Raw genomic sequence first — 24,727 nt, 5'->3', positions numbered from 1 at the left:
AGAAATCACATATTTAGAATGGCCAACTTTTTTTTTTGCAGTGGCTAATCCCCTGGGCCTTCATCTGGACAACCTGCTGTCACAGGGGTTTTAGTCACCTTAGAGTGCCATCTCAATAAAAAAATTGAGGAATGCTGCCGGCTAAATAGGGTTCGTCATAAAATTAGGGAAATGAGCACCAGGTGCCAGATTAACACCAATAATTTGAAGGTATCTGTAAGTGTCCTCTAAGGCCCTGTTTACACTACTGCGTTTTCATTTTAAAACTGACAACCCTAGCCCTAAACCATTCTTTTCAAAAATCTCTGTTATGCTCAGTTTAAACTGAAACACAATTTAGTTTTCAAACTAAAATTCTAAAAAGTCTGTTTTCAAAGGGTAAAAAATGCCAGAGTATTATAAACGACACGTTTTAAAATGAAAACACACTTGTGTAAACGTAGCCTATTTTTAAAACTCATATTTTTGAAATGTCTTATTTTAGTTTTTTATACTATGCTTCAGGATACAATTAATTTCTAAAATATATTGTCCTTCTACTCCTGTTAGGATAACAAATAGGACCAAGCAGTGATGTTTTTCTTGTGTGTTTTTTTTTTTCATTTACTACTGTAGCACACAAAAAGAAACATTGCTATATATACTATATACAGTTTTTGTGTGTGTGTGTGTGTGTGTGTGTGTGTGTGTCAGAGTTGTCCAGCAAGTCAACCACAAAAATAATGAACATGGCACCTGTGTACATCATCTGTATTTTCTCCCCCGTCTGCTGAGCATGATTGTTCACAAAAAGCCTCTTGCAGTTTGGATAGTATTGGGTCCTTCCCAGTGTGCTGAGATGAATAAAGTATGGCTCCCACAATGCCATGGGGGTGGAGAGGCCTTGACTCCATGTAGCGGAGAACAAGGGGAGAGTGCATCAGGAATGGGAGGACGGGAGGAGTGTAGGGAAGGAGGGGTGCTCTGCCACAGAAGGAGTGCCCGTGGAGAACACTGATTACTTACTTTCAAAACATCAGTTTGATGGAGAGACGCGAGCGGCTTCCCAGCGGCCTCTCATTCGTCTGGGCTACGGAGGCCCGTGATTGATGAGGCGACCGCCGGTGTGAGACCCATGCTGTAGAGCCTGCTTTCATCTCGCTACCTCTCTCCATTGCTCCGCCATGCTCTTCCCTCTCTCTTTTTCTCTTTCCGTGTCTCGCCCCCCTCCCTCGCCACGGGAGCCCAGGTATACAGGATGCTGATGAAGTTTCAGAAAGAGTATGTGTACATTTCTGTGTGTGACAGTAACGATTGGTGTGCTATTTATAAAACGTCTTAACAGTTACATTATACATTTTTATTTTGGGGGGTTTATTCCTGTGATGGGAAAGCGACATTTTTGCATCCATTACTCTCATTGTCTTCAGTTTCACATGATCGTTTAGGAATCATTCTAATACGCTGAAAATGTATAATTACTATAATGTTTAAAAAAATAAGATATACTGTATTTTTGTGGAAACTGCTATACATGTTTGTGTATTTGTGTGCCAAAAAGAAGAGGGTCTCTATATTAGTGCTGCCACCTGTCTTAATTAGCGGCGAGGCAATTAAGACAGATTCCCTGATTAAGGAACATGCTAACGGCTGTCATTTGCTAATAATGAATCTCTCCTAATTTTGCACAGAACCACTGAGAGCTATTGATCTGAGAAAGGGATGTGACTTGCATGGCAAAATCTTAAAAGCTCGCCAAGTCCATTATGGTCAATGACGATACTCTCTTATTTCTCCTTGCCTCGTGAGAAGGCTCTCTCCCTTTTGTCTCAATCTCCCTTTTTGAAGTTTTTTTTTTTTTTTTTTTTAAAGAAGTCGATGTGTTTTGAAACCACATTTCAATGTCTGGAGTCCGAGCATGCTCTGTAGTTCAGTTTGTCTTTTGCTGCATTTATTGATTTCACTGGGTCATTCACATCATTCACATGCATAGACCAGCTTCTGAAATCTCACACACCCACACTACATTACTAGTCTGATTTGTTTCACAGGTTGAGTTATAATTTTAACTGAATTAGTGTTAAGTTAAATGTTGAGTACCCTGCTGGATGTCTGAGGTATTGAAAAGGTTTCTTTTAGTGTTTTTTATGCCATTTCCAAATAAGACGAGCAATATTTCTGTCCACACTGAAAGCAAAAATGTTACATCTCTCAACTAAATAATAGGCAATTATTAACTTGTTGTCACTTTCTAGTACATTGAGTCATAGTTATCTCATATACATTGAGGACCTTTATGAATGCAGAGATACAGAAAGTCCTTCTACCTTCTCTTTATTTTGCTATTTTCCTGACCTTTTTTACCTTTTCTGTTACTTTTGGTACCGCTTGTCCACTCTTACACATCTCACATAGCATCCTCTATTCCTCCTCCATTTCTCCATTCTGCTTTAATCATTCATTTCTCTCTTACATTGGCCCTGGCTTTGGCAGACTGTCTACAGATGTATATTGTTTCTATATCTAGCAACAGTTGCTGTTTGGTCCAAAATATAGAATGACATACGCACACATTTTGAGCAATATTAGTTTCCTTGCAGCACCATATCAGCTAGTCTTATTTATAAACCGTTTTTACATCCCATGTGGATTAACTGCGCTGACATGGTAGGATTTGCTCAGATACCACTCTTTGCTCATCCATGTGTTTGATAACCTCCTCTTCCTTTTCCTGACCTTGCCTTCCAACAAACATCCACACACACATTCGCACACTCAAAGAGAAAGAGCAGACACCTTGGAATGAGCTATGTTGATTAAATTACATTTATCCATGTGAAAGGCTTTATTGGCTTGCATGGTGATTTATTCAGAGGTAGATATAGGCTGTGTGGAGGAATCAGAGTTCTGGTGTTGGGGTTGGTTTCAAACACTGCCAGCCTCTCCAGCTCCTGAGAAATTATGTTACTGCAAAACGCACACTTATTTAATTAAACTGTCAGGCAATTACAAATGTGGAAACATGTGCTATTCAGGAGGGTGACTCGCAGCTGAGACGATCACATCAATAAGCTAAAGCAAATTCGCCTGTGCACTGAAATTTACTTTACAATTAAGGAACAAAGCTGTATTTCTGTTCAGAAGTGAGCTGATTTACAACAAGGGTATTACTGAAATGCTGCCATCGACGGTGTTTCTTAGTCGTCTAAAGACATATCTGAGGAAATTGCAGTTTGTCCCATGGCATTAGCTGACATTCTAGCTGAGGTTTCAGTACTTTCAATGTAGCAATGGAGGGCCCACCTGCAAAGGCACGAGGTGGGTAGTTTTTTCATTAATTTGCATTATGCAGATAACAATACACAAGTGTTTTGTGACCTTCTCACTATCGTTTTGAGTCATTTTAATCCTGACAGACATTTTGCATTTGTACAACAATTTAAAAATTCTAATTGCACGGGAATACTTTATTTTAAGGTGTCCATAATACAGAGTAATTACCTAGTAAGTACTTAGTAGCAGCCATTGTACTTACATAAAACAAAATGTACTAAAAAGTTATGGAACATTTTATACTTGTAATTATATAGATGTAATAGGCAGCTACCCAAGTCTGTTACACAGCTACTTATGTAACCAAAGACTTTCACATATTTGCTTAAATACATGTAATACCTTTTTTAATTGCATTAAATTATGCAATATTACACAGGCATAAGCTGTTTAAAATAAAGTGCAACAAGACTGTACTTAAGTGTACTTCCTGTGTATCTATCTACACTCTACACCATCTTGCCGCACCTTAGTTTGATTTAACTTATTAGTACAACTGGCGTAAAGATAAAAAAAAAAAAAAAATTATAATAATTTATGAAATAAATTAATTAATGCTAAATTCATACATTTAAATTATTTTAATTCTGAAACAAATTTTGCATTTCATGCACAGAAAGTAAAAAATAATTCAAATGTAGTGCATATATTTAATAATCTCCACCATTTTTCACGATATCTGTAAATGCAGTGTGAGGGTCATACACTTGATACATCAGGATATATTTTAGTTGTAGTTGTACTGTGTCTCTTCATACATCATCATACTATCTGGTGAGTCTTTTTTCATGCTGCAGCTAGTAGTAAAGAGATTATTAAACTGAGACAGCTACTTAGATATGTCACACCACATTAATGAGAAATACATTTAATACATTACTTTTGGAGGGGGAAAAAGAGACACAACTTAAAAGCTGAGACTCTAAGCAATAACAAATAAATTCTAAATTAAAGTGGCCATATTACGACTTATTTTGATAAGCAGTTTACAGAACAGACTCTATGATTGGACTCTCCCGTCCAATCATAGAGTCTGTTCTGTAGTACAAATTAAAATACAACATGTCCGTTCATAATGCCTTAGCACACATTCTGTATTTTCACCACCAAGATGAGTATGAAGTCCATTTTGGCATGGACTGCTTTGTGCGCATAGGTTATTATTAGCAGAAAAAGGGATAAAACCAAAGCTTTTAACACCATGCCTTTAAATTTAAGGGGCATTTGCCATACTTCATTTCCTAAAGTAGATTATGGCCATAAAACCGCAGGAAAAAAAAAATCAGTTTTGACTCATAATTAATTTATGATCTTTATATTAGCATATGTTTCATTTATGGGACTCCATTTCAGATATAAATTTATACTTACTGAGACATGTAAAGTCATGTACATGGAATGGGTTATGTGTGCTGTTGTTTTGTGATTGTGCCACTGCATGGCAAGAATGTGACAAACATATTCATGCAAGTTTCATACAACTCCTGAATACATATTTCAAGGACGCATTATTCAAATGTCAGAAATCAGTTGTCCCTTTGAGAGCTGTGTGAAAAACTACATCAAACCAAAAAAAAAGATGTGTGTGACTATACTACAAATTGTAAGATGGTTGAAATGGTTGAAATATCGTATTTCTAGGCCACGGGTCACCTTTTTTTGGCTCTTCTGGGATATGTAGTAATTTGTAAATTACGTTATGGCACCCTGACCTTTTGTAAAATACATCTAAAGAAAAACAATACAATGAGAAAAAAATGTCTTGCGTACATTTTGGAACAGTAATTAAACAAACAAAAATTATTAATTTTTATAATTGTTTATCTTTAGTGAACACCATAAGTCTGATCAATTAAAATATAGAATAAGCTAACTATAGTAATATATATATATATATATATATATATATATATATATATATATATATATATATATATATATATATATAAATTACTTTCAAGCAACATCATTGTTTCAATAGGTGGCAACAAATTATGAGTGAATTGTCTGAATCAACTTTTTCCTGAATAAAGAAAACCTACAAAGTAACTGGACATACTGCTTTCAATGTAAGTTAGCCAATATTAACATATTGTTTGTTGAACTGCCACGTGTATTAAAACCGCCACACTTGCAGTCGCGCTGTATAGCTACTGGAAAAAAAATATTACAAACAAATTATTTTTGTAATTCTCTGCGGTGACGCCAGTGGCACAGAAATGACAGACTTTACCTTTAAGTTTAAGCAAAAGAACGTAAACCTGCCTGTGTGTGAGCGTGGGAGCGAAGAAGAGACAGAGACAGAAAGATAACAGTAATGATATGGCTCCGCTCCAGTCTGTGAAGGCCATTAAAGTGTGATTCATGTGGCCATGTCCTTTAATGACATCTCCAGTTAGTCATCAATAAAGTGAGACAGATGTAGGATGAAGATGGAGCATTTTGATGGGTGGAGGGTTGGGGTTACAATGACCTCTGTCCTCTGTTGCAGCGCCACGCTGATTCACGACACACCGCGCTCGCATACATACACACACACACACACACACATAATGATGTTTTGTACTTGTCAGAATGTTCGGTTTGCATGCACCCCGCACCTCAAAAGTGTCCAGGGAGCGCCCTGACCGTAACTGGCCCGGCTTGCACTTCATGAGTAATGGTGGCTTAAGTGTTAAGGTGCTTGTACTCCGTTAAATGTCCCAAGTGCCATGCCTCAAAATGTCAGAGTATTAGATCAGTGACCTTGGTAGTATATTACGAGCTCTCAGAAAGTTTTATACTTCAAAAGATAAAATATTGACTATCCAAACATCTACTTTCACGGCCTAAACAGTCAGATCATTTAAACTCCTTTTGACAGCGCTATCTATCATTGTGCATCTACAAAACGTGAGTTTTACAGCCCCTCTAGACAGATGCCATGTTATTATAAATGTTTTTTGTTGTCGCTGTTAATGGGTGACGTTCCGTAACAGATGTAAAGAGCTTTCCTTCATGTTTTACAGGCTATCCGGAATGAATGTCCCATCTCCTATTGTTAGCAACAAGAACTGGCTGAGGTTACACTTTGTTACTGACAGCAACCATCGATACAAAGGCTTCAGCGCCCATTATCAAGGTAAACTGCTCGCTTTGTCATTGCAAATGCATGGTTTCCATGGCTAGTTTTGCTCTTGTGAGCACTGTAGTGAAAGCCTATTCGATTGTCCTCTCTGGATAATTAATTACATGATTAATTATCTTTGATTTGACGATTTTTGTTGCATAAAAGGTGCAAAAAAAGAGTATCGGAGTTTGATGTTAAACACATTTTGATATCGGTTATCATTTTCTTCCAGATGTCTAATTAATGCAAGCATGAGAAAGATAATTCAAAACTGTGTTGATTGTCATTGACTTCAGCTCACATGGCTCTTTTTGCAATAACTTTCAACATTCCGAATCAGAAAAGTGTTGTTTTTGTCGCCAATGCTTGAATGCCTCTTTCCTCTTTCGGTTGATTTGTTTTGTTTTGTGCCGTTTCTCCAAACTAACTCATATTTCAACAACAAATCATGTTTCGTCTTTTTTGGAAGTTGCTATCTTTTTGCTTCTCTCATAAAAAAGGAAGCTCAAATGTAATAAAACGGTGGGGGTTGGAATAAAGAACGGCGAAAAGCAAGCCGCTTTTAAGTTTTCTGCTTTGACAGGTCATCCATAGCCATAATTTTCCTCATGTGCTTGGCTGCGTACTGTGTTTGTGAACTACTTACACACATTTACCATAAACGCAATTCCAGTGTCTATACAACCATTCACTGGAAGCTGTTCTGTAGAGGTCTGGAGTGAAATATGAAATATGTTTGCCCACCCTTACATATCTATGCTATTATCTTACAGAAGTGTTGCATAATGTTGTTTTATATGGAAATTCATATACATCTTCAATGGATTCTTTTTTGAGCCTTCGGTAAAAACAAACTTCATTTGCATGGATATATGATTTTTGTGTGAAAGCTACTTTCTGCCACGGGAATAAAAAAAAGGAAATCTCAAATTATTATTTCACAATTCTCACAATTATTTCTAGCTATTTTTTAATCTTGCAGTTGCAATATGTAAACCTTATATAGCCTCATATAAATATATATATAAACTTACTATTCTAAGAAGAGAAGTCAGAATTGTTAGATAAAAGTTGCAATTACGGTTTATGGGTTTTTTTTTTTTATTTTGTGGCAGAAACCAATAAAATATACAAAAAAGAATTGTGAGATGCAAACTCAGAATTCAGAATAAAAATGTCAGAATCGTGAAATGTAAACTTGGAATAGCGAGGAAAAGTCTGAATTCTGAATTTCTATCTTGCGATTATGAATTTAGAGTTTACATTATTTCCAAGTTTCCCTTTTTATCCCTTGCTGGAAATGTACTTCTCTAGAAAGGCTCTGTGTAACTTTAGAGACCTGTCAGGTCAGTCTGCCTCTCTGTCCATTCTTCTAAATAGACATGCAATCATCTTGGATAATTGAAAATGTGAGCAGAAGTTTGGCTATAGGATTGGATTTGTTTGATTTGTGTAAGATCCAAGAGTGCTGATTAGAAGCTTGCTGCATTGAATTGAGCTGGCATGAGTTTTGACTGTGAAATAGCAGGTACTCACTGCATCACCAGGACAAGTGATCGGGTTCAAAAAGCAACATCTGCACTGCGCTTCAGGACACAGCCCAGCAAAATCCAATTTAGCCCACTGATTCATCTGAAAGAGATGCCATCAGAATGGAAGCCCATTCCATTTCGGCCCGCTCCACTCTTATACCCATTAACCAGCTGTTGCTGGTTCAAGATGCCAGTTGATGGAAACGCTCATCTGCAGAAAATAAAGCTGTTATTGGCAGGGGCTGTTTGGCTTCAATATACACAGACTACCCAGGTCTCCATCTAGGAAACTCAGAGTCCAGACGCAAGAGTATGAGGTAGACATGTTTTCAAGAATAGTGCCTAAAAATGTCAAGAGAAAGGTATAATCATAGAGTTAAGGTATAAGTGCAGAATAATTATATTTTTTTAGATTTTTATTTTCTCTGAAATATATGTTTTTATTTTATTAATTTTTTTATTTAATTTAATTTAATTTAATTTAATTTAATTTTAATTTTATTTAATTTTATTTTGCTAGTCACATTCTCCATGGTGAGGATGGCTTCCTGTAATAAAGGTTAGTAGGGACAGGGAGCATGAAGTTTTTGAAAGTGACCTTGTGCTGTATTGTGATGGTTCCACCAGGGAATGAGAGGGAATATAAATTCCTTATGCTGAAATCAGAGCCTTGAGAGTTTGATGCTAGCGGCAACAGGCGGCGACTGAAAAGTGTATGACATGACTCTTCTTTGGCTGATTGAAGTCCAGATGCAGACGTGCTGCTGTTTTCTGGATCACCCATAAAGGCTTGGTGGTGCTAGCTGGAAGGCCTGCTAGTAAAGCTGGCTAGTAAAGGTGTCACATTCATAAAATTTAATCAAATTCTCAATATGGCACTAGAGCTCTGACCAGGAGCTGAACTGATGAAATTATTATATGTGAAATAATGAGAGAGAGTACAAGAACTTGGCAAAATGGAGTGAGTGGGAGGTCTATAGTATCTTCAGAAATTTGTCTTTTTATATATAGAGAGACAACGAGAGACAGAGAGAGTCAACTACAAAGGGATTTAGAATTGCAGTTTAAATGTAAGGAAACTGAATGAAAAAAAGAAGAAAAAAACAATTCATACCGTACCAAAAATGTAAATTTAATGTTTAAGAACACAGACAAAACCAGATCTTATCCATAATGATCAAATTCCATCTCAACTTGCTGTGGCCGTTTTAATTCGAATTTATAAATTGAAAGGGAGCCAGATTCTGGATTTTGTCCAGCCCTGCATTAAAGCCACAGTGCTTGTCTATTCATGACACTGTAATTCTCTTCAACTGGGAAGTTTGTTATCAAATATTGATGTGTGCAATTGGCGGCAATTAATTTGATTAATTAATTATCATATACTGTAATATATTCAGTTTAAAATTGTTTAAATATATAATTAATGCTAAACGGTAAATTATAAATTATGTGCTGGCACTAATAGCAGGAAAATTCTTAAGGGCAGTTAATCGCAAGAAACATCTTAAGGCCAATTTACACTGCAAATGACAAACACCAACCAACGGCAACAGACACATCCGTCAGGTTTTGTCGGATCAGTGTGTTACCCCATCTGCCTCTGTTGGCATTGGTCGCACTTGTTTTTTAGCGAGTGAGCATCTTGGCATTTGTCATGTCTGGAATGTCTGTCAGTGCAGTGTGAATGAGCCTTTAAGAAAATGGTTCTAATGGAAAGTGTATCGTCATCTTAAAGGTTCTCTTAAGGTTTAATCTTCTGCTCAGGTACTCAGGGAGCAGCAGCTTGTTTCTGTCTGCATTAAGAATGCGAATGCATCTTTCAAGAATGAAATGCCTTATTGTGTTAAGAGTAAGACATCATTCAACCCCCAAAGCAACTAAATAAACACGGTAGTTTGCATGTACAGATGGTAGCGGTGTCAAATTCGCAAAACAAACTTCTCCTTCAAGCCGAAGTCATTTAGAGGTGAGCACGATAATGAAGAATAATCCAAGATAAGTCATGTAAACTAGGGCAAAGATGTTGGCAAAGGGCCAGGGGAGCCAGCTTTCATAACGCCAATAAGAATTGCAAATGTGCAAATGGAGTTCTTCTACTAAACTTGGTCTCGTAGCTTTTGATGACACAGCAAGCACTTTGCAAGACTTCTCGCTCACTTTTCAGAGTAGGTCAGTTAGAAATAGAACTTGAAATCCGTATGTGGCCACAGGTTCTCTGTCATGCCTTCCCTGGAGTGGATGCCACATCTAATAAAGTCTTCCTTTGATGGTCACTTCTGCCACCGTCCGTTTAAACTGGTTACAATCTTGCATGTCCATAGTGGATTCACAGTTCGCCTGAGGGAGTAATTATTTGGCTGGACTCTACGAGGTTTATGTCAAACACGATTCCTCAGGAATTTCCTTAACTTAAAGCCATTAGTGCTACAGAAACTCCAGCAAACAGTCCGTAATGAAGACAATGCCCTATTCTGCAGCCTGCTGTGCTTAAGCTGGGCATTTCAAATGTTCTCTTAAATGTCAAACAAGAGGAACATTATGTTATAATCTTTTGAGCAACGTGGCCTTTGAACTGGAGAAGATGTGAAATGAATGTAATATAGAGATTGAAGTTGTTGACATATCGGCGTAACAACATAATAAAATAAAGAGTGTCACATTATCTGTATTTCATAAACTTACAGTACTCCAACTCAGGCTTCCCTGTCTTTTGGATCTGTGCCTGCATGGGCTTTAGGCAAAACCAAATTGACATGTAGCAGAAACATACACAATTGTCCCAATTTTAGTCAACAGAGTGGAATCCCAGAACCTCTTACTGAATATTTCACTGCCAAACTGCCCAACACCATCTGTACAGGGCAGACAAGACAGCACTCTGTTTGTATTTCTCAAACATTCTGCTTATAGTTTTCTAGTCAACACTGGAAATATAATTTTTATTTGTAGTTAGCAGTTAACAAATAAAAATTAATTAATTAACAATAATTTAACAATAATTACAAAAAAAGATGCAAAATTGCGTAGGATGTTGAGATTGTCAGAGATTCAAGTTTAGTTTTAATTTATTTATTTATTTATTTGTTTATTTGATTTATTATTCCTAACGAACCATACATCAATGGAAAGCTTATTTATTCAGTTTTCTGAATTTATACATTGCAAACATGAGAAACTTTACTTTTTTGAGATTTGGAAGGAAAACGACTTTTGTTCATAAACTGTTTAAAAATGAATATGACATTGTGAATTAGCATTTGTCATTATATTCTTGTAATTTATTGTCATAATTACATGTAGGCTGTCAAAATGTTTTACTGTTTTATTATTCTTTTTTTTTTTTTTTTTTTTTTTTTTTTACCTGTAACTAAACTTTAAATTACCATAAGTCAAAAACATTCACAGGAAATTATTTACTTCTGCATTGAAAAACACAGTGCATAAAACCAGTGCAAACAGTCCATGCATAGCAGTAACTGTATTTTTAGATCAGAATTTCCCTTTCACTTCTGCTCTAAAAATGGGTAAGCTGTTGCTAAGTGGATTTTTTTTGTCTAGTTATTTTGGATACAGTAACATCACAGTCTAATTGATAACCAAGCTAAATAAGCATGAAGAGCTTCTCTAAACGGAATCATTTACAAGAACAGCAGGAAATCTGATGATATTAATGGTTTTAAAGTGAAAAAAATAAAAACTTGCTTTGACTGTAGAGTGACTAATAATTTAGATTTATAACATAATAATATAATATGCACCTATGGATCATCTTAGATACTGTACATAATTCTCTGGACATAGTAATGCTTAATATGGTTATCATAGCCAACATGTTATTCAATGGATCAACAAATGCACAGCTAGTACTTTCTTTACTGGCCTGCAGTAGTTATTAATGTTTACTCATATATAAGCAGCCTAAGGGCACACAGAAGGGTTTTTTGTTGTATAGATTTTTCACAGAAGCAGAAATAACAACCAAAGTTACCCCTGAGCAACACTGGCTCATCAAACCGCTCAATTTAAGAACATAAGCAGTATTTATCTCACCTCGTCGGTCATTTACAGTTTTCTTCTCACTTACTTGAACGATTTCAGCAACTGTAAATAAAGGAACTGAGCTATACATTTTATTGTGATTGAGACTTGTGCTTGCAGAGGTCAAAAGGACCATCCTGAGGCCAAAGCTGATATTAGACACCCCCACCCTCAATCTGCAAAAGAAAGTCTCCATTAAAGAAAATGCCATCCACTATTCATTGATAATGCAGAGGTTTTGTAAGCTTCTGAGTTCTTAGGGGTATATAAGTCTTTAAAGGGTAAACGTCCCCAGGAGAAAAATATATCCGTAACTCTAATGGCTCTCAGTGTTGCCGTTACTTTTTAGACAAGAGTAGCGCGCTTGGTCTCAGCAGAAGAGATTTATCCACGAGGTCAGAATTCACTCAGGAAGGCTTTCAGGTGAAGTAATGACCAGAAAGTGGCAAGTATTCCACAATTATTATTATTCTTCTGCTCTGCTCATCATTTATCCTTACGTATTTATTAGAGACCGTTGTTTAATGAAAAGCACAATCAAGTGGGTCGACGAATTGTAATTTGCGTCAAACCATAAGAATACTAATCAGATGCTAAACCCGTGTGGCTCTGTTTCTGGTATAGTCATGAATGAGATGTTATGTAATGTTGCCCTCACATGCCTGACAGTAAGAAGGTGAAGGTCAGCTTTATGGCAAGGAAATATGATAGTATCACTATTTCCTATCCGATAACAAATGGTGCACAGGATCCACGCTTGACTTTGGTCCAGCTAATAATCTGACATCCAGGGCGGAAAACAATTACTGTAATCTATCCTTGACTAGATGGACATGGGGATAGGTTGCCAAGGGACTCAGCGGGGAGATAAGGTGGCAATGCAAGGACATGTCTGAGATCACATCAAAGATACCTGCAAGAGCCAATGTACATATAAAACGAAAGGAAAGCGGATTGAAAGCCCTTTCACCTGGCGTTCTGATCCTGGAGCTTGTTGATTGTGTTTTGAACTCTTCGCTTAACTTCAACGGAACAAACAGGTCTAAGTGCGAGTCTGCAGCAACAGGAAAAACAAATGTTTGTGTCAGCAAACCGTCGAACCCATCAGAAGTAGTTGGGTTTGAGTTGATGAGTTCCTTGCAATGGGGATTTGAAGATTTGATTCGTACCCATCACATCCTGTGCAGCTCAGTGGAGCAGTCATTTCCAAGAAACCATGAATATGTTGACCTTGGTTAGCTGCTGACAGCTGCTCGATTTTTAAATTAATTAGTGTTTGAAAAGCGCTCTTAGCCCGAATAGGTGTTGAAATGCCTTTGTCACACATGTGGAGGCTCAGGAAAATGTTAAATGACTAATTATAGATGTAAAATGTCAGTTCGGTGCCATAAAGAATTTGAGGAAAGTTTGGTTTGACAGGTAATAGACAGTAATTGCGGAAAGCTTGGTCTTTATTGCCTATATAGATGCATATTTGGGGTAGAAAGAATGCAGAACAGTTTCTTTTACGGTGCATTAGAATATACTGTATTTAGCATACATATGTGCATTTGCCAATACAGATCGCTGATGTTGCATCCAGGCTGTTGGTTGGGAATTGTAATGAATGAGTTTGTGTTTTAATGTGTTGTCTGGTGTGTTTATAGTCTGATCTTAGTTTTATTGATGGCGTACAACATTTTGCGCCATTTGCGATACTCAAGAAGCAATAAGCAAATTACTTGACATGTCTAAAGTGCCATAAGTGATTGAAAGAGATGCTGAAACATCATTTGGGATAATAAGCGGTGAAAAATGGCTTTCAAAACAGAAATGCTTCACCATCATCATCATCATTCTGGTACATAGCCCATTTCTGCCAAAATTTCTAATTAATGAATTACGATTTCTTGTGAGCGTTTCTACTCAAGTGTATAATGATAGAACATCCAGTGTTAATGCCGCAGCTTAAAAGAGTTGCGATTATCACTGGAGTTTGAGGTTAGATTTGTTTTCTCATGATACCAAAAAGCAAGTATTATGGCAATTAGCATTATGTGTAATTTCAGTGTATTTTAATGTACCTTTAAAAGTGGTTTAATGTCGTGTCATTGATTAAGGTCAACAGTCCTTTCCTCAGTTTTAATGTCTTGTAACTTGCAGAGCATCTCATTTGCAGGTCTCGTGTCAGATGATTTATTCAGCATAAACCTTTTAAGTAGAAACAGGTGCCGGAGCAAATTTCCATCTACAAAATAATTCACTAAACCTTTGGATCTGGGTGTGTCTATGTCAATAGCATATTCAAATGAATGCTAAATAGGTTCATGTTGAAGGCTTTTGGAAATCAGTTTTTCATTGGTTTTTATTTATTTATGTTGATGGGCTGATCCAGTGGGTGGTTAATGGGTGCTCAGTAATGAAAGTGAGATTCCATTAGGAGTTGATCGAATGATTCCATTTTCCGCTGCATACTGTAGGTGTGTTATAATCACTTGTCATTCTTAAACAGCTTCCTCCAGATATACAGGGGTGCATTCGGTTTAGTTGAAAAAGGCACCGTCTATAAAAACTGTTTAAACATGTCAACTTCGAAATGCTAGAAAGGATGACTTTAAAGCACTCCTCTGGGGTCTGTATATTTGAATTCTGCCGTTATGTTGATTAACACAGAAAATAATTTCAGCTTGCTCTCATCCACTTAAGTGTTGCAACATCTAAAATGGCGGTTTAGATAACTTTACAGCTCAAATACTAAACTGATTTTTACTAAATCATTCATGCAAGTCTTGAACAAAAATGCAGGCTTTGCATTGCTGCTTTTCAACACTCTGTATGTTGACCTGGTTTACTTGTGTTGTAAATGCTTTGCCGTAGCTGTCATTTGATTAACAAAAAGCACAGATCGAGTCGGTTATATTCTGTATCTAAAAACACTACGCCTCAAATATTGTCTAAAACATATTGTTCCCTGACCATTTCTTAATTAATGTTTTTTTTTTTTTGTGAATGTACTTTGAAGTAATGACACATCTGAGGAGATAAGACAAATTGGTCATTTGGTCAGTTTTTCCTCCAGAATGGGTTTAATACATGATTTTGATCTGTTACTTCGTTTTGACTTTTTAGAAATAAGACTTCAAATGTTCTTTAATGTGTAGTCAGTTGTATTTATTTATTTGGTTCGATGACTTCGATGATGTGCCGTGTGTTTAGAATTTTGATATCAAAGGGTTTTGAAAACTAAAGTTACACATGTTGAAACATTATGTAAGGGTGGGCAAACACCATATTTCATTCATATTCATAGGCTGCCTGAACTGTCACATTTAGGTCCCCTTTTTATCAAAAATGTAATATTTATTCCAATGAAAGAGGAATGTATCTTTATAGGAAGTAGAGCCATTGTCGAATGTGCATTAGCATGGCTCTTTACAGTAATACTACATGTCAGATTTTTAGAGTCCCAACATGTTCTCTATTCCCTGTGACATCCATTTCAGTTGAAGAGACAAACATTTCCAGCTCTGTTGTGTAACAGAGTAACAGTTTTCTATGAAAATGTACAAATCCCATTTCTAATGTGGCAGATGCGGGTTTAAAGTATAAAATGAAGACTGCTGTTTGCTTATAACTCCATGTGTTCAAATGATTTCATATTTAACTGACAGAAGACTAATTTGCTGATAAAAAAAAATCACACTAATTTCATACAAGACATTTGGAATTTTTAATTTCCGTCCGGTTAACCTGGCTGTTACCGAGTTCTAGCCACTGCATCTGAGGGCAAAGCCGGGGTTCATTTTCAGGTCGGTCTTCCCATAACTAATGTGATGACCAGGAATTGTTTGCATTGCTTTGCACTCATTATGCATTTATTAGTTAGCTTGTTTAATGACATGCACCATTTACATAGGGAAGAAGAGGCATTAATGCAAATAAAGCTTGTTCCACGATGTTTTAACAAATATTCAGAGTGGACTAGTTAATCATCATCTTCATTATTATTATTATTAGGAGCTTTTGCTTTCCCAACAAGACTTCTGTTTGACCTTTGACATGCTGGGCTACATGCTTGTCTGGATTAGCCCTAAGGACCGTGCCATTTGTCTGCATGCATGTCAAACAGCCACTTTCCCCCCGTAGGAATACCTTGGCAGACATTTGTGGCCCAAAATACTTCACAGAGGCATTAGACGAAGTCTGCTTCACATCGAATGGTGTAGACATGCAGAGCAAGCTGAAATCTTCCCCTTGTCAAGGTTGACAACCGAACAGAAGTCCTGTCCCTCCACTCCTTTATTAATCTTTTTTTTTTCTTCTCACTTTTCATTTTATGCCCTTGCCTTTTATTCAACACATGCCCATATTTTCTGTTTGCAGAGCACTTTGGAAATTGTTGACACTGCTATACTTTTCTGCTCTTCTCTCTCATGCGCTTGATGATGGTTTATTTTTCAATGCTTACAAGTTTATTTAAAACCTGTTTCACCTGATTTCATGTTATTTTGTTTCATTTTTTCCCCCCTTTAACTAGTGAAAAGGTCTGTAGATTTCAAATCTAGAGGAGTAAAATTATTCCCTGGCAAAGACAACAGCAACAAGTTTTCTATCTGTGAGTCTACCCTTTGTTACTATTTTATGGTAAATCTGTGTTACTCGTTTGATTACGAGTCGATTACAGCAAACAGTGACTGTAAGATCATTGCAAAATCATCTTGTGCTGATAAGCATTTATCGGCAAAATCACGGATGAATTTCAGTTCCCACGAATATCTCACAAGCAGAAGTTTCCAGCCAATTTAATTTAACCCCCCACTGAGAGTTATTTCCTCAAAAGCATGAATGGCAGTTTACTCTAAAATTGTGATTTGTACACCATAATGAGGAAGTGACCTTGTGGCTCGCCATATCTGCCCTCTTTTTATGCGTCATAAATTCCTATCATTTTTATATCAACATCCAGTTTGCCTTAGCTGCTCTTCATTTTGCTTTCAAAAACTAAGATTAGTTTTTATGGCCTTTGGTCTAAAAAGGTTAGTTTTAGAAATTATGGATTTGTATAAGTATAGAAAATGTTATGTAACAGACATCAGACATACGAACATAGTTCACTTAAGCATAATTTGTGTAATTCAATTAAAGTGACATGAAACTTAATTTCATGTTTCTTCGATTTAATGTTCTGACATGCACTCACATGTTTATGTAGCATGAAAAATTGGCATTTTATTTCAATGGTTGGTTAATTCAGTATACATTCAGTTGTTGCACTTGGAGCCTATAATTTTTAATAGCTCTAAAACAGGGGGTTTTAAACATTTAATGCCAATATCTCTATATAATGGCAAATGTAATTGTATGGAATAATTATAATAAAAAATATTTTTTTTTTTACATAAAAAAAAAAACATTTACACTGTGTGAGAAAAAAAGAGTAATCATGAAAAAGGTTTTATATTGCTTATATTGCTTATTTTATGTTGTACTGGATTTTAATGAAAATTCAAATGAATTTAATTTTGTTTTAAGCCCTTTGGGTGTCCCTGGACCCCAGTTTAAAATCCCCTGCTCTTAAATTTATTATGAACATATCAACTATAAAATGGAGAAGTAAAGTTTATTCTATATAACACATATATTTATATATAGAATATCCTTTTTCCCCTGAAAGACAGTCCAGCATTATTAGTTAGCTGTAGATATGCAGTAACAGTCACTTGAGCTTGAGATAAACTACAACAGCATGAATGCCATTGACCAAATATTTAAACACATGCAATGATCTTCAACAATGTCATGTTTGTTTTAATTGACTCTTTTCTTTTTTGGTTTGCTTGTGCTATTCTTATTTTCCTTTGAATGTATTTGTGTTGTCAGAGTGTGCCATGTTTTTTCTTTTTTTTTCGATTTCGATTCATTTTTTTATTGCTTTATTTGGGGATCGTTATCTGCTGATATTGCTTGCATGACCAATCTCCCTCGCCATTTCCAAATCAGCAGTCTCTCCGTCCGTCAACAACACAACACAGTGAGCAATGTTTGCACCATGCGGTTCTGATCTAGTACCCATTGTGAAAGTTATCAAGCTAGATTGCAGCTGTCAAACACAGGAAATATCCACTATTACATTCTTTTTTCTTGTAACTTGCATATTGTTATGAATATTGCACTGTAAGCAACCCTTCCATAATTTCAGGCCTTTTCCATTCTGTGTGTGAAATTAGCTTTTTTACTTTAAAGCTATTGAGGGAATTTGAAGCAGTGTTGCCTTAGATGTAGTGTAAGGCTAGCAGAAATGCTGTTTAGCACTTTCCAAATTGCTATATTTTTTTAGATGCAAAAACAAATGCGTAAAATTGCTTTTGGTACAGTTTAGCTTTGAATATTTTGCTATTGGATTGTTATACTAAAGATACCCGCTCACATACTTTTATATATTTATAGCGTATTGTCAAAAACACCTGCAGGTTGGGGCTCTTTTGTTAGACTTTATAGAGCTGGGTGTAATGGCTTAAAGTGCTTCTGGCACTGTGTTGTTCATAGATCCCTATTAAAATGACCTCAAATTGAACTCTGTACTCCGGTTGTACTGCTTACATGTCAAGTGGATACAAGAGAAGCCAAATAGAAAAGCTAGTGACTCCCCTCTATTGCTTTTGGAATATGTTTTAAACATGTGCTTCTGAAAAGAGAGTCCATCTTGTTTCATTGTTAATGCAACTTGCCTTGTTGCATTCAGAATGTAGTGTTAGAAAGCAAATGAGCCTGAAGCGTGCAGAATTTTTTTGTTGGAAACAAAACGTGTTCATAAATGCTGGTGTTCCATGACATCATGCAGTTAATAGAATTAAGTCGGAATGTTTACGGTCCGCCGAGCAACCATTGACCTTTTATCCTTTCTCTCTAGTTATGTAGCAATATTTCAAGATACTGTGATTATGTAAACACGTAAGCGTTCAAATGCAGAATACAAATAAAGAAAGACAATCTGTGATTTAAACATGTAGTTGCTCACAACGTGTGCCTGTTCTGCAGTCTAGGGTTTTGTCCTCATAATTATAATTATTATAGCATTATTAGCATTCTTTTAATAAATCTACGTTCAAACCTATAAACAGCGCAGCTTAATTGTTTCATACCTTTATTTAAAGTCAGATAGCGCGACCGTGTGTTTTCAATAATAAACCAAAACTGCAAAACTCAGTGGAGTCTTATTTTTTTTAAATATTTATTTTTGTATTTATTTATTTATTCTCGGTGCCTACATGTGCCTAAGGCTGATTTTGATAGTGTTTTAATAATGAATTATGAAATCCCGTATAATTGGTTTTAACATTTTGCTAGTTTGAACCAGGTTTATCTGTTTTCAGCTGGTATGTTCCTTTATTGGCTATATGGGAACACATTTTGTCAATAATTTGGCATGATATCATGGATGCACATGTCTACATTGATCATGCGGAAGTGATTGCATGCGAATGCATGTTTGATATGCACGTTCGCTTGCTCGCCTTGTTTGTGTGTTCACCCGAACGCCCCATTTTTTCCCGACGCACGTTGACGAGCTCCAAGAAAGGGCATGAAGCATTGAGTATTTATACAAAGCTATGTTTTATTTGTGATTTGTTTGTGCATTGGCCACATATGAATAAATTAACAATAAAAAATGTCTATGGGAAATGCCAATAAGCGTTTGATCAGAAATAGCATCCTTTTTTATTAAGGTATAAGGCAGTGAATGCGAATCTGACAATGTCGTTTTTCTATTTACCAGTCAGTTCGTATCACAGAGTAAAGACAGTTTAGCCGGGGATCTATGTGTTTTGAATTTATGAATGTTTTGTGCTCGAATGTGTTGTGCGAGATACAGCATCAAGAGAGTGTGTGCGGGTATGTATTTGTCTGTGTGAATTAGAGGGATGCAGAGAAGGAGAGGCAGAGGGTAAGTTTGAGGGAATGAGAATAACAGGTCTCACAGAGAGTTCTGCTTCTCTGACTGTTGATTGAGCTCTAAAAGCCCTGTGGGTTTCATACTCCACTGGCCTTGAATGTGAGAAAAAAGGCAACTTTTCTAAACATAGCAGAGGGATAATTCTAAAGGAGGACCTGGAAAAAAGAAGCGCACTAAAATAACCCCCAACTTCCACAGAAAGGCCTAAATCCTCCCAGGCTGATGGATGGTGAAAACTGCAACATGATGCTTCAGCTCAGAGCCCATTAGAAGAAAACAGCAAGTTAAACGCCAAGGCAGTCCCCTGACCTCAACGGCCAGTTGGGTTCTATTAGCTTTCATCATTTTCTTTAACAAAATGCCTCTGTTTTTAAGCGGATGTGTTTTGATATATGGAATATTAGAGAAGACGTTTCTTAGCAACGTTCCTTTTACATGAAAAAGAGACTAATGTTGCGGTGTGATTAGTTTAGTTAATACTAAACTATTACTGTTTTCACTTATATTTGCTAGCACTTCAGTATATTTTTTATGTGAGGTTAAGCTGTTGTGAAAAGAGTTTATTGTAGCTTTAAAAGTACACTGCAGCTGTGAAATGTACTAAAAAAAAGTTTGGTAACACTACAATAAAGTAATTTTTTAACATGAATGAACAATGAACAATACTTTTATTACACTATTTAGCTTTTTTGTTGTTAATGTTAGCTAATAAAAGTACTGTAATCCATGATTTCTTCATTTAATAGAATTTAAATTATTAATTGCTGAAATTTACATGAACTAATATTAGTAAATGGTGTATAAGTATTGCTCATTCTAGTTTGTGTTAACTAATCTAGTTAACTAATGGACCTTTTTGTAAAGCGTTATCGTTTTTTCTTCTGACTGAAAGCCTTAATCACAAAGGTCAACTAAACAATACAATATAGCAAGATAAAATTTCGACTATTTTAAATGTGCTTTTACTAACTTTTGGCACTTTTCAGTTCCCAGAGAGTTCATTATGTTCAGTTATAGTTACGATGAAGAGGTTTCACCTGAAGGTAGAGGAATTACATCAGACTATAATTGGTCACAAATTCAATCAGAAGAATAAATGGTTCCGTAGAAATCATGACTAATTGACATTGAAAATAAAAGAAAATTGAGAAAATCACGAGGCATTTTTATGAGGGTTGTGAGATAGGAGATAAAGGTGTCTTGCTACAAAGACTTGAGAGGCATTTTGGGCATTTTAATCACATTTTAATGGCCTTTTTTATTTGAATCAGGACTGGCTCACATCCAAAAGCAGGGCCAAATTTGATCAAGCTTTCTCCAAAAGGTATACGGTCAAGATATCAGTCAGCCCTTCCAAAGACAATATCACTGAATGCCTCATTACACAGTAAAATGAGGTCTAAAGTTGAAGCATAAAATTGACACTTTTGTAGACAAAATGACTGAAAACTACCCCTATATTAAAGTTATATTACTATATTAAAGTAACTCAACCTTTTGGGCATGCATATTCTCAAAAAAATGACTGAAGATAAATTATCTCTTTATTTGTTTCTTAAAATATCATTAGGGTTAGAGAGGATTAGTGTTGAGTTATATTAATTGTAATTATCGTAATTTTTAGCACTGTTGTAAATTTCTTTATGAACAAAACTTTATGGCACTCAATAAAATGAATTGTTAACTCAGCTGACCGGGACTGAAAAAAAATCTGATGGGCTTTCATGTGATTGTTCTTTGAGAATAAGAGGAAAAGCTCATGTTGTATCCGTTTTCATGTACTAGAGTAAAGTCCAGTGCACTCAAAGGGCTCAAAGTATCACAGTGTTTGTTAGCTTCACGAGCAAGAAAATCTAAGCTAAATCCCACGCAAGTCTGTAAATACACCTTGCACATGTGCGCAGATATAACAATGGCTTTTTTTTTTTTTTACACAGTCACACTACTCCCACGCTCAGTCACGTTATTGAATGTTTCGCAATGCAGGCTGATTTTGAATCAAAAACTTTTTTTTCTTTATACTCGGGGTTGATTTGTTTGTTTGTGGCCATTTTCAGAGACAAATCGTTATTTAAATGGATGTTTGGACTGGTGAATTAGTAAATGAAAGGATAGACAGAGAGATAGATCATATTACCCCATCTCACATATTACAGACATTCATCAGAAACTGTCTGTTTTGGCCTGTCTTAAATCACAACATCTTAATTTCTTCATGTGTAGTTTTTGTTATTTGCTGTTGTCGCCACCGATATGAGTCCACATTCATCACATCCTAGAGTTTTCCATTCAATTTAAACTCTGGCAAGTCAAGCTGTTTTTCCTGATTCCTGAGTTAAATAACCAATTTCTAGACCAGAGCAAGCGGCTGAATATGATAGGCATGATATGTTTTATTAGTCCTCTAGTAATACAAAATAAATAAATGATGCCACATAAGTGTATGTAAAATTTTAGAATAAATGTTTGGACTTTATAGAGAGGCATAAAGACTTTTAGGAAGTCTAAGTAATTTACATATTAACCTAATCTTGATAAAAATCCGTGAACTTATTGGCAGGTAAAGCGGGAGTTGATTTTAAATAGTAAGCATGGATTAATAGCATGAATAGAAATAGATAATTAACTCAGTCACAGTGTGGGCGTAGTATCTCAATGTTCAAAGCTCTGCAAAATACAGGAAAATCACATTTTGACAATCTGTTGCTTTTGATGTTAGTCACAGTTTCACCCATGCTTTGACAAACTCAACCTTTGTATCGGTTTGACATTTGCATATGCTCCATTTTCCCATTGCGCCTTTCCAGAACCTTTAATAGTTAATGAAGACGCCAGATAGAATATGTAAAAAGCAGGACAATGAATACTTGGAGGAAAAACAGGTTGAGGTGACTTGACAGTCTTTGCCGAAAAGTACATAATGTTTAAGTTGAAGCTACTTTAAATGGGGCTAATTTTCAAATTGCTTGAGAGAGGTGAATCAAGAACAATATAACAGTCTGTCTTCCTCTACTTGTTTTTCTCTGACTTTTTGTTCTTTTTCCTTACAGCCACTCAATGATCCTATTCAAAAAAGAAAAAAAAACACATGAATGATGTACATTCCGCTTTATCTTATGCTACACATTTGTATGACATTAAATGCCACTACCTTTGACCTGTGGGATAAAACCACTACGACAGAACTTCCAAAAAAATCTAGAACTACATCACAAGTATTTAAATTCATCCCTTTTTTGTCCCAACATCTGCATAATTTAGTAAGTTGCCACTTAAACAACAGGGACAGCGTGTGCAAATAAATTACACCATCAGTAGGCATCCTTCAGTCTTAGAGAGTTCCTGTGGCAAGATCACACCTCCATTATTCGATGGCAAGCCATTTCTGGAGAGACGGGACATCTTGAGCCTCATTTAAATCCAGCAGGTGTTTAAATCAGTAAACAGGAATTAGAAGAAGCCACCATTCCTCATAAGATTATCTTAAGAATCAAAAGTTTTGGAGGCCGTCGAACAAATGCAAATGCATCCACTTAAGGACGCTGTGTTAGGTCCAACTACTAAGATGGTACAATAAAATGAAAAAGTGTAAAATTCTGCATTTGCACTGTAGAGTCATTGGAGCTCCTTTAATAGTTCAGGATGCATAAAAAATGTGAGTGTCTTCGATGCAGGGAGTCATTCTCATTTTACAGTGCTATGCTTGTGTGCATGTGGATGATAGTGAGTATTTCTGCATTATGTTGAGACCTCTCTTTGTAGTAATCAGCATATTTTAACTGCATGGTTAAATGCAATATTAATTGTGCATTAATTTCATCACACTGTGCACCTACAAGTGTGTATGTGTGTGTAAAGGGCTGCATTTGAAGTCACATTCATTTAGTTGGAAAATGAGAGCTGGCATGGTCCTTTCGGCCCAGATTCAAAGTTATCAAAATTATAGACTAGTCACATGGACCATACCTATCACTATATGAATATATATATATATATATATATATATATATATATATATATATATATATATATATATATATATATATATATATATATATACATATATATATATATTCTGCACAAGGGTTTCTGCATATTGTACTTGAACCACTTCTTAAGTCAGCTACCCATACCTCCCCCCCAACATAGTGTCTAATCTACTATTAATGCTACTGATAATAAAGTGTGCCCTCAATTTAGCATGAAAAGCTGTTAACACTGCCTGGGATTTAGCAGATACACCACTTTCAATGAAGTAGTCACACTCTTACAATGCGACAACCGCACTGAGAGACATTTGTGGGGATGTGTTAAGTTATCAATTAGATCATTTTTCGGATGTGTGCGTTGTGTCTTTGTCTGTGCCTTTGTCCACCTCCTCTAATGTCAGCAGTTCTGTGAAACCGTTTGCATGAGACTTGCATGAGGATATTTATATTTATCCGTATGTATGTGTCTAATAATGGCAAACTGTGCTCTGAATTCGCAGTAAACGAAGGAGGAATCAAACAGGCCTCTAACTCCTGTCCAGACCCGGGGGAACCTGAAAACGGCAAGCGCATTGGCAACGACTTTAGGTAATCACCCTTAGGTACTGTGTGACCCGATAATGGCTTCGCGAGAAGGTATCTGGTGACTGTTATTTCCACATTCTTCACCAAGACAGCCAGCATTAGATGCTAATAATTACATTCTTATTGGTCAGTCGAAGCATTCTGATGTTTCCTAATATTCATGCCATCATACATGCAGATGAAACACTGTAATATTGTTGCAGTGTTTGTCTTCCTGCTGTACTGA

At 36.1% G+C, this 24,727-nt stretch overlaps 1 protein-coding gene across 1 annotated transcript in view; it reads left to right on the top strand.

Moving 5' to 3' along the window:
• csmd3b (CUB and Sushi multiple domains 3b) overlaps positions 1-24,727 on the top strand; it is a 332,481-nt gene that overhangs the window by 151,186 nt on the left and 156,568 nt on the right. The window contains 3 exon segments of the mRNA XM_043218230.1: positions 6,321-6,433; positions 16,511-16,588; positions 24,417-24,504. Of these exon segments, the coding sequence (XP_043074165.1) occupies positions 6,321-6,433; positions 16,511-16,588; positions 24,417-24,504 (279 nt within the window).

Source organism: Puntigrus tetrazona, chromosome 19 (assembly GCF_018831695.1).
Source record: "Puntigrus tetrazona isolate hp1 chromosome 19, ASM1883169v1, whole genome shotgun sequence".
NCBI classification, from domain to species: Eukaryota; Metazoa; Chordata; class Actinopteri; order Cypriniformes; family Cyprinidae; genus Puntigrus; species Puntigrus tetrazona.
Note: the sequence above shows the minus strand (reverse complement) of the source record. Positions and strands in the feature narration are given on the sequence as shown.